Source organism: Sesamum indicum, linkage group LG5 (genome assembly GCF_000512975.1).
Source record: "Sesamum indicum cultivar Zhongzhi No. 13 linkage group LG5, S_indicum_v1.0, whole genome shotgun sequence".
NCBI lineage: Eukaryota > Viridiplantae > Streptophyta > Magnoliopsida > Lamiales > Pedaliaceae > Sesamum > Sesamum indicum.
In genome coordinates this window covers 7030943-7042551 of record NC_026149.1, presented here as the reverse complement: position 1 = coordinate 7042551, position 11609 = coordinate 7030943, and the positions used below count along the sequence as shown (strand labels likewise).

At 40.8% G+C, this 11609-nt stretch overlaps 1 protein-coding gene across 1 annotated transcript; it reads left to right on the top strand.

Annotated features, from left to right (window-relative positions):
* Nucleotides 2360–4174, top strand: LOC105162220 (myb-related protein Myb4-like). Its single transcript, XM_011080212.2, has 3 exons — nt 2360–2769; nt 2899–3028; nt 3198–4174. Exons 1-3 carry the CDS (start codon nt 2634–2636, stop codon nt 4051–4053), a joined length of 1122 nt encoding a protein of 373 aa, XP_011078514.1. The 5' UTR covers nt 2360–2633; the 3' UTR covers nt 4054–4174.

Sequence of the window (11609 nt, the reverse complement as noted above, 5' to 3'; positions counted from 1 at the left end):
TTTTTTTCTAGAAAATTAATTTTGTCTATTGTTCTACATATTTATTGAAATTTGCAGTTTTGGCTGAATATAATTTCCGGTTGAGATTCATTATTTCCTTCAGTATTGCTAATATTGATTTGAAAAGTATTTCCAAACAAAATCATATTTTGCATAGGTTGCACTAGTATCTAATTTTTTTAATTGCAATATTTTGCACGTACTTTTTTCACATGGTTATGTTATTTATTATGGTATTGCTTATTATATATATGTGATCTGTAGCATGATTTTGTGGGATGCATTTTTTATGCTATTATTGTTAATTAGTTTAACAATGGGATTATCACAAAACTCTTAAATCGTGGGTATGGTTTTAAATTTTGTTGGGTGCTTGCGTACCTCTTAATTTTTCTACTCCCTCGATTTTAGCTTTGTATTAATAAGGTTTGCTTTCTCTCGATCTATATACTCTTCCCTCATTTTTGATTAGGTTTCTTTTTAAATTGTAAAGAGAGTAGATGGGTGTGAGGTTTTATTTTATTTTGAATAAATGTAAAAGAAAGCAAGCCCAAGAAGATGGAAATCTAATGAGAGGCCCAAAGGGCAGGGCCCATGATGGAGAGCCCAAAGAATTGAAGAAAGAAACACCTATTAGACATAGATCCACTATGGGCTGAGTGGACCACAAAGATTTTTAGTTTCTGATCATCCAACAGGTGCATGCTAAGCTCTTATTTTGAATGTCATGCGCTTACTTAAATGCTTTGAATATTCAATATTATGAGCATGCAAAAAAAATATAATATGATGAGGTCTCGATCAAAATCCATTCAATAACTCTCTCTCTTGGTTTTACCATGTCAATGTTAGGCCCAAAATGGTATTAAAACAAGAGAATTGTTTATATTTCAAGCCTTCCATCCATAATAATATAGTGAGGAAACTACTTTCACCCACACGTGGTGTCAAGGTCGTGACAAGTTTGGAATGGAAGAAAGCTGCGTTATTATTATGAACAAAAGAATATGCTCCTATGTCTCCGTCTCAAGATGGGGGTGACAATTGAGGAATAATTTGGTTGATGGGTCGGACCTAACATCGAGTAACATGGTTTGTTTGGACTCCTCGGAATCATGTGAAAAGGTGAGACAAAATACCTTGGGGATCTCATTGCACGAGAACGGTATAGGTTACCTCTCACAAGATCTTTTTTCAATTGAATCATAAAAGTGCGGCATGGAGAATTACACTTGTGGACCCCAAGCCTACTAGTAAATGGTTATTCTATACCCGTTTAAAGAGTGATGGGCTTTTTAGAAATAGTGGGAGACTTATAGACTAAAAACCAAGTCTTAACTTGAATATAATATTATATTTGTTTGCTAATTTTCTGCTTTTTATTTTAATATGATAATGTCTAAGAATCCATTAACCGTTGTACTGGGAGCCAATAAATTCAATGGAATGAATTACTCAAACTAGCTGCGCAATTTGATGATAGTCCTCGATTCCAAGAACGAAGACTACATCTTTGATGAGCCGCTTCCATGGACCTTGCCGGCTGAATCCGTCCACCCAGAAGAGCATATAACATTTGACACCCTTTGTACGTGACATGCAATTGTAAACAGTTTATAAAATAATCTAAATAAACGAGAAAGGTGGTCAATATATATCTTATTCATTTATTCAATATTATATTAAAAGAAACTGTAGAATATATTTACAAAATAATCAATCACATTAGCTTTCTGATCACTTATTCTAACAGTCATCTGATCATACATGAGCAGGAATAAATATGTCATATCTACAGCAAAGTAGCCAATTTAAAGAGAAGTAGATATATACTTGTTGGTTTATCCAACAAGTTTAAGCTCGAAAGCATATTCTTGCTGACTTGTCCTTTGATTGATATATCATTCAAAATATAAAGTATTGTTGACGTGTCAATTTAATTGATTGAGCCGCCAATAAACCAAAATTGGACCCGAGCTAGCTCGGTCTTATCATTAAGTTTCTGCTGGAATATGGAGATAAACTAGGCAGCTGGTTGGGCTCAGTGTCTTGTGACCTGTCGATTTTGCCTTAATTTGGCTTATATTCTTTCTCAGTTGAGCCAGACCTTTCTTGAGATTGGAAAAAATGGGTGCCCCAAGTATCAAATATATTGATTATCCCACTATACAAACTGAGAAACTACCAACTTTAATCCAACCCAAACCCACAAAGTCCAATCCAATTGCATTCCACCAGTAATTTTCAGTAAAATAAGAACTTACACTAGAGCTTAATTTATGCCCACGCATAATGATACCAGACGGAGAAAGACAAGGAGAAAAGCCTTCAAACCTATTCTGGCACATATAATTTTCTAATCCAATGTCGATTCTTTTCGCCATCCTCCTTTAATGTTTGAATGATAAATGTCTGCTCCGGGAAACATGTGTCTATCGTTTTCCAGCTATTTTAATTAATCCCCTCTCCCTCTCCCTCCCTCTCTCCCTCTCTCTCTCTCTCTCACACACACACACACACACACATTTTTTCTAGAACAGAAGAGACACCCCAAAAGAAATCATCATTCTTTAACAAAGGAGTTAAGTACCATCAAAGAAAGAAACATATGTACATAGACTGATTGATCAATCATGGGGAGAGCTCCTTGCTGCGACAAAGCTAATGTGAAGAAAGGGCCATGGTCTCCGGAAGAAGATGCCAAGCTCAAGTCCTACATCGAGGAACATGGCACCGGCGGTAACTGGATCGCTTTGCCTCAAAAGATCGGTACTTGATTTAATACCACAACTATATATACATCACCCTCTCAATACTTCTTCACCACTTGCAAACTCTATGTTCTAGTTCTTGTCTCTCATGTTTTGATATTAATTGATGGAATCAATTGATTATTAGGTCTAAAGAGATGCGGGAAAAGCTGTCGCCTGCGATGGCTGAATTATCTCCGCCCCAACATAAAACATGGAGGATTCTCTGAAGAAGAAGATAACATCATTTGCAGCCTCTATATAAGCATTGGTAGCAGGTCCACACTACTCATAGTCGCCTATCAAAGCTAAACCAACCAATTAATCATTAATTCTTGGGTCACAAATCTTACCTAATAATATTAATATTTGATTATTAGGTAAATATACAGTAGTTAACTAGGTTAAAATAATGATTAACTTTTCGCCTGGACATTGCACACGCAGGTGGTCTATAATTGCAGCCCAGCTGCCCGGAAGGACTGATAACGACATCAAGAACTACTGGAATACCAGGCTGAAGAAGAAACTTCTTGGAAAGCAGCGCAAGGAAAAACAGGCGCGGGGTAGGGGAAAGCAGCATTCATGCGCCGTTCCTGCAGATAGTGTCATCTGCCAGCACCCAGCTGTCTACGAGCCTCAAATGCCGCCTGTGCTTCCAGTACCTATACCTTACTCAGTCCAAGAGCCACGGTTGAACAACCACGCTTCCATCAGAAAGCTGTTGATCAAACTTGGAGGAAGGTTTTCCGATGTCAATCATATGGAATTGGAGCAACTCAGGTTTCAGGATCCTGCCATTGATGAATCCCTCGTTGAACCTGCAGCAGCTTACAATTATTCTGTTGATATGATATCTAATACTTCTACTCATCAAGTCCCTTTACTCGAGACAACTTCGGATGGGTCACCGTCAGTGCCAAATGCGCCTGATTTTGGTATGATCAATGGGACCGATATGAACACTATGAAATCAGGCATGATCAATGGGACCGATATGAACACTATGAAATCAGGCATGATCAATGGGACCGATATGAACACTATATTGCACGGAGGAAACCTTAACTTAGCAGCTGAGACTGACCATGGGGTGTACGAGAATCAGCAGAAATTACAAGGGCTGGAGTTCTTTTATGATGATATTGTCAATGGGATTGGGTGTGGGGAAAGCATGGATTGGGGGGAGATGAATTCTTTGCTTCTTGCAGCAGCTGCATCGAACAATAATGAAGGGCTCTTACAGGGATCCACCCTGGAGGAGTTTGCTATTGATAAGATGAGGTACCCTGGAACTCATTGATGATCATTTCAGTATTGTATATTTCATGGTGTAAATTACAGTATTGTGCTTGCGGGAGAGACATTTGGATTCGTATATTATTAAAAACCCTAACGGCCTTAATTATCTGTAGCAATATTAATTCGTGTTTGTTTCTTGTTCATGGTTGTATTGGTATTAGCATAATATCAGGATTAATGTTTAGAAACTATTTTCCAATTAATCTACACATTGGTTAATAGTTAAAAAAACTAGTAATTAATTAGTCACATTGTTTATGCTGATTGTATATTCAAAGAGTGACAATAATCATATAACAAGTGTTATTTGTACTTTTTGATCATATAATTACTTGAATTAAGATTAATTCGAATCCGGACAAAAAATTTTCACTAAGGCTTTAGTACCTTTGAATTTAAAACCAATCAATGCAAACCCTAAAGTGAGTACTTCAACCGATGCATTACCATGATATAATTATGCTAGCTAGTAGGTTTTCAAAACCATAATATATCCATATATATATATATATATATATCATCACTAAGGCTTTAGTACCTTTGAATTTAAAACCAATCAATGCAAACCCTAAAGTGAGTACTTCAACCGATGCATTACCATGATATAATTATGCTAGCTAGTAGGTTTTCAAAACCATAATATATATATATATATATATATATATATCCAGATCAGGAAACAAGAAGTTAGCACGTAATTGGCAGAATTGCATTTTTAGGATGACATAATTCAATCAAAGGCGTAAAATATGTTCCAAACACATAATACATATTAGTTATTCAATGTCACAAGCACTTAATCTGGTTTTTTTCCGACATATTTAGTCCCAAGCCTTACTGCGTCAGAAGCTAAATTGTCAAATTATGTGTCCTACATCTGGCCAATATTTTTGACAAAGCATGGCTTTTGGTACTAAATATGTTGAAAAAATCAATTTTTCGACCACAGATCCTCTTATTATGTGGGATGAAAAGCCCAAGCATTTTTTGTCCCCTGGGATTGGGGGGAGGGGGGGGGGGTTCTACCCTTTTTTGTACCAATTTTAGTTTTTTTCACAGATTTAGATAGGCACTTATCACTAAAAAATAATTGTCATGTGATCTCACTACAAGAAAATGGCTCAATAACTACCAAAAAGAATCAATTTTGAGCTAATTGGCAAATAGAATTTTCATTATAATACATTATTTAAAAATTTACTTGCTAATGAATTTAGCAATAAAATATTTAAAATATATTAAATAATGTAAATTAGCAATGATAATTTTACTTAAGAAAAATGCAATTTACCCCCATGTGATATAAGAAATGAGTAAAAAGTCCCCTGTGAAAAAAAAAATAGCAAATTACCCCCTGTGTTTTAGAAAATAAAGCAAATTACACCTATCTAAACCATTGATAGAGGGTAATTTGCTTTATTTTTTAAAACATAGGTATAATTTGCTAATTCTTTTTCCACAAGGAAGTATTTGCTCATTTTATGTATCACAGGGGGATAAATTGCATTTAACCCTAATTTTACTTGCTAGTTATTTTAGAGAAAACTATTTTTTGGAATGTATTTTGCTACATAAGATATCTGTCATAATTTGGGACAATTATTGCAACTGCTTTGCAACGAATGACGTCATCACGGTATTTAGAACTAGTTGACAAATTTTGGGACGACTAGAACATCTCAAAACACTTTGCAAGATGATGTTCATCACTCTTTGTAGCAAAAGTCGTCCCACAAAGAGTACCCCCGTTCGACATTTGGGACTGCTAATTAGCGTTGGATGTGATCCATTTGAGATGGTTTTTGCAAAGATGTTGATTAAATTGAGCCTGTTTCACAACAAAAATAATGGTCTATTGTGAAATCTATGCTAATCCGTTGCAAATTCAAACAACTTTTGTGACAACATTTTCTTCTATCGCAAATTTATACATTCGTAAAAAAGTTATCAAAATTTGAGATGGACAATATGGGAAGTCCGTCCAAAAGCCCATCTCAAATGAAAATAATTAGTTTTCACTACCAAAAAAAAAGGGAAATTTGGTACGGCCAGGGCACCAGTTCCAAAGACCGTTCCTTACTGGAACGGTCTTTGGAACACTTTAAACGGATATTGAATGTTGATGTCAGGTGGAACTTGTTTTTTTGGGTTATAACTTTTGAACGGTTCAACCATTCCAAGTTAAGTTCCAAACAAACAGTGACTAAACCCGTTTCAAAATCCGGCTAAAATAGTAACAAAAAATATTTGGAACGTAGTTTGTAATACTATATTGTATTTAGGAACGAAAGCAACCTAATCGTTCCCATTTCTGTTGTAAAATGTGTCCCAAAATTGGTAATTCGAAAATGTATTCCTAAATGAAATACAATTTGGAACGGTCACTGTACACTATTAATATTGATCCTGCTCGAATTCAGCGATCCCGAGTCACGAACTCGTCACAGACAGCTAACTCCTCCAAGATCAGATTTTGGGTTCCCTGAGAATAAGACAAGAACTGTAAGCTCGTCGGGCACGTCCCCGACACTGACCCTCCGACGCTCAAGTTAGGTTGATCGAGAGAAAAGTGTGCGATCTCAAGGTTCGATCTTAATAAATGCAGAATAATTACCTTTAATTATGGCGTTTCGGGTCTATATATAGGGCACAGCAGGGTAGCGTTAACCAGCCACGTGGTCTCATCCTACTGGCCGGCGTTCAATGATCGGACGGCTACAATTGTCCGGGTCTTCAAAGGCAGACGGATCCAGGTCGGGTCTATTCGACCAGACAGTTGGAAAAGGCACGGATCCTTGCTTAAATGACTAAAACGCCCTTAATGAAAGGCATTTTTGGTATTTCCCTAGCATTTCTCCTTAATCACCCATCATTACTCCAGCACTTATCCGAAAGTGTGAAGCGTCACTTTTGGAGAAGTATGTCGGTCTCGTCCGTCGATCTCGCCTGAGGCGCGTACACGTGTCATCATCCTACGGATTCATCTGCGGTGTGCTCCCTTAGAGGGTGGAGTCTATAAATACCCCCATCATTCAAACGTTCATCTCTACCCCACATATAAGCTTTTAGGGACCAGCACTTCTAACTCCCAGCTCGCGTTCGAACTGCAGCTTCCAGAGCTATCCTGTTCTAAGGTACGATGTCTTCTAGCTTTTCTTCGAATTCGGGTTTGAGCTCTGGCTCTGGGTCGTCTGCGACCCCTTTTGGGTCTGCACATGGTTCTTTCTCTACTCCCCTAAGAGGAACAAAAAATTCAAAACATCCAAGAACCCTTGTGATAAACAAGCTGGTCCTTCTACCCTTGAAAGATTCCAAGATAGGCTTGCTAGGAATCCATAGGAGGGGGTAGTCAGCAGTGTTAGGACCCCCATTCGAAAGATTAGGGAAAAATATTTCATACCCCTAGAGTACGAGATTGTCATTCCTAGGGCTTTTGATCGCATGCATATTCCTCCTTCTGATTTTTGTGCTTTTTCAATCAAACATTTTGATGCCGGGCTGAGGTTTCCTCTAGCTCCTCCTCTAGCCGCAATTTTGAATAAACTGGAGTTATGCCCTATGCAGCTCTCCCCCAACTCTATTTCTCACATTATTCTTTTCATCGTAATAATGAAATATTTGGATGTAGAACCCAGTTTTGATAATTTTTGGAGTTTGTATTCTTTCACCACTTCCAAGCGATCCGATGATAGAGGTTTCTTCTATCTCTCTACCAAACCCGATTGTAGATATCTGGATACCTTAAAATCGAATATAGGGGCTTGGTTAGATAGATACATTTTTGTTCGACCTCCCCGGGGTACCTGGCCCTTTAAAACGGAATAGAGTAAGTATAAACCTGTCCCCAAGACAAGTGGAGGGGGGCTAGAAGGTGACCAGATAAATAGTGTAACCGCTTTTAAGTACGACCCCAAGAAGCTTCTCAATGAGAAAGTTTTGCACCTGTCTGGGCTATCTCCAGCGCCCCTCCACATTGTTGAGTCTTTAGATGATCTCTCTATCTTAGTACATTCTTTCTTGTTATTCTGTTCGAATTCGCTCACCCACCTTTGCTTTGCAGGTAGTTTAATCATGAGCTCCCGTAATGCTATGCGGCTGAAGGCGGCCGAAAATAAATTGAAGAAGGGGAAGCAGGTCGCTCCTCCTGCAGACCCTTCTCCGGTTACACCAGCATCGGCCCCCTCTCACGCACCTAAGGCTGCGAGCCCTACCGACCGTCATCCTATCCAGGTCGACAGCGAGGAGACCCCTCCTCTTCCCCTGCACAGATACAACTCCCCCGACCTCGACCTAAACCTGGACGATCTGAGCGAAGATCGGGGGGAGGAGCTTGCTGAGAGGCCTGATCGCGACAGCGGTGAGAAATCCAAGAAGCGAAAAAGGTCCTCGCAAAAAGAGGGGGATGAGGAGAAGGGGAAGAGGCCAACAGAGCCTTCGAGATCCTCAAAGTCTTCACCGTCCAACGTGCCTGCTGGCCAGATAAGTGGACCAAAACCTTGAGCAGGATCGCTTGGGACGCTGCAGAAAAAGCCGACCAGCCAGATGATCGGGATCGATTCCATCGATTGGAGCGTCTTTCTACTTGCTGGGAGCATATGCGAGCCGATCTGAAGGGGGAACGAGCATAGCCAGCCCAGCCATCCGAGCTTAAAGGAGATAGGGTGGTTCCCAGGTGGAACATCTCTGCCTCGAGCTCTATCCTCTTCTCGGAGCCTATGGAGGATTCCTGGGAGTTGTACGAAGCGGGCATCCTCCCACGTGACCAGGCTTCAATAGTTTCCAACACACCTGCCAGGCTGGAAGAATATGCTGCCCATTCCTTGATGCAGGTAATTTGTCCAAAGTTAGTTCTCTGTTTGAACTTTTTAGGGCTTCTTCACCCTGCTCGTTTTTGCAGGTGGGTACCTTCCTCCGTGGCCTTTTGATGAGGTGCATGAGCTACCATTGGAACCACATGGTCTCCAAGAAGAAGGTAAAGGAGCTTTCCACCGAGCTGGAGAAGAGGGACGCAATGGATCTTAAGCACGCAGATGAAATGCAGATTCTGCTTGAGGAGAACCAAGGGTTGAAGAGCCAACTCGCAGAAGCGGAGAAGGCCAAAGAGGTCGTGCTCGCAGATGGGAAGAAAGAGGGTTTCGATGCCGGGAGGGAGGTCGGCATGGTAGAAGGCCATAAACGGGGTTTGGAGGAAGGCCAAGCTGGTCGCATCACTGTAGAAGAACATCACCAAATCTTGGCCAGCTCTCGAATGTCCACAGTCCGCGATTTCTTGAAGACGGACACTTTCACGACTGCCCTGGAGATCAAATCTGCTGATTCTTTCGCCAAAGGCTATAAGACCTGTGAGGCTCAAATTGAGAAGCTTGGCGGATTTCAAGAGTCTTTTGATCGCAGTCAATTGGACATCACGCTTGATGGCAAGCTCCAACCCTACCCTGCTGAGCCTGACCTCAAGGACGACGAGCTCGCTGCTCTGAGGGAAGAGCTGGAAGCTGAGGATGATGCTTGATGCGACCTGGCTTCGAAACGTTTTGTAATAGAGCTCTAATTTTGTTTGAACAATTCTTCCTGTTGAATTGTAAACTCTGGGGAACAACTTTTGACTGTAATTTTTGAAAATTGATCTTGGGGCATGGGTTTTTTGACATTGCCCTGCAAATGGATATCATCTTTTGACAACTCACACATTCGCTCACTTCTATTTCAGTTTATTGGATGCTTCTCTTTTAATTGTAGAATGCATCATTTTCAGATTGCATAATAATGGCCCTTTTTAGACGCCATATCACACCTTTTTCAGGTCGTGTTTAGTTGGGTGGCTCTTTTTCAGTTGGCACGAAGAGTGCATCTTTTTCAGATCGCACGAGTTGAACGCGTCTTTTTCAATTCGCGTGTAATTGGGTGCCTTGTTTTTAGTTGGCACGGAGAGTGCATCTTTTTCAGATCGCACGAGTGGAACGCGTCTTTTTCAGTTCGCGTGTAGTTGGATGCCTCTTTTTCAGTTGGCACGGAGAGTGCATCTTTTTCAGATCGCACGAGTTGAACGTGTCTTTTTCAGTTCGCGTGTAGTACTTCGAAGAATTTAATAGCAGATAAAGACAAAGCATAAAATGCACACAATTTTCGAATCAACGTAATACGAAAAGACAAATTGATTTCTTAAAATTGCTCCAGAGAAATTATAGTTTGTACAGGTTTTAATGATTGTTTTCTAATACAAAAAATTCGGGCTTCATAACTTTGATGTGAACTTTCAAACTCGGATAATCCCTCAAATGCGATCTTCGTAGCTAGCGGCCTTTCAGTTTCCTTGAGTGCGATCTTGTAGTAGTTTGATGGCCTTTCACAGGCTCCCAATAGTGCGATCTTGTCGCAGTTGATGGCCTTTCGCAGGTTCCCAGTAGTGCGATCTTGTCGTAGTTGACGGTCTTTCACAGGCTCCCAGTAGTGCGATCTTGTCGCAGTTGATGGCCTTTCACAGGCTCCCAATTCGAACTCCCAAGCTCATGCATAAAACTTCTTCAAATTCTGTATGTTCGAAGGGCGTGGCAGATTTCGTCCCTGCATATCTTGCAGCCTATATGTCCCTTTTTTCTTAATCTCAGTCACCTTGTATGGCCCCTCCAATGGTGGTTCCAGCTTACCCACATGTTTAGAGGCTTCTACCTTTTTCAGTACGAGATTTCCCACCTAAAGTCGCCATGGTCGAATTCTGCGATCGTGGCTTTTCATCATCAACCCCTTGTGGTGCAGGATTCTAGCATATGCTGCATCTCTCTTCTCTTCAATCACTGTGAGGTCGAAGCGTTACTCGTCCTGATTAGTTTCAGGGTCATACATTGCGACCCTTTGAGACTCCTCACCGATTTCTGCTGGGATAATAGCTTCTGTTCCGTACACCAAGCAGAAGGGGACTCACCCGTAGCAGTTCGCGGTGTCGTCCGATACGCCCATAGTACTCCAGGCAGCTCATCGACCCACGATCCTTTATTTTCCAGTCATGTTTTCAAGTGCTGCAGGATCGTTCTGTTAGTTACCTCCATCTGCCCGTTGGCTTGCGGGTTCGCGACTGCTGTGAAATGCTGTGCGATCTTGAGTTCCTTGCACCATTTAGTGATTTTTATTCCCTGAAATTGAGTACCATTGTCAGAAATTAAATCCTTGGTAACCCAAACCTGCAGATGATATTTTTCCAGATGAAGTTGATAACTTCTTTTTCAGATATCTTGGCGACGGCCTCTGCTTCGACCCACTTGGTGAAGTATTCCACTGCTATGATGATGAACTTCTTTTGGGCCTGTGCTGGTGGAAAGGGTTCAACGATGCCGATTCCCCACTGGTCGAACGGACAAGCTATTTTGATCGGCTCCATCGAGGTCGCTGGTTGGTGTATCAGAGAGGTATATTTCTGGCAGCTTTCGCACTTTTTCACCAGCTCGTTGGAATCCTTTACTAACGAGGGCCAGTAGAATCCCTGTCGTACTATCTTCTGAGCCAGCGATCTCGCACCTGAGTGATTACCACAGCTCCCTTCGTGGATTTCGCGCATCACGTATA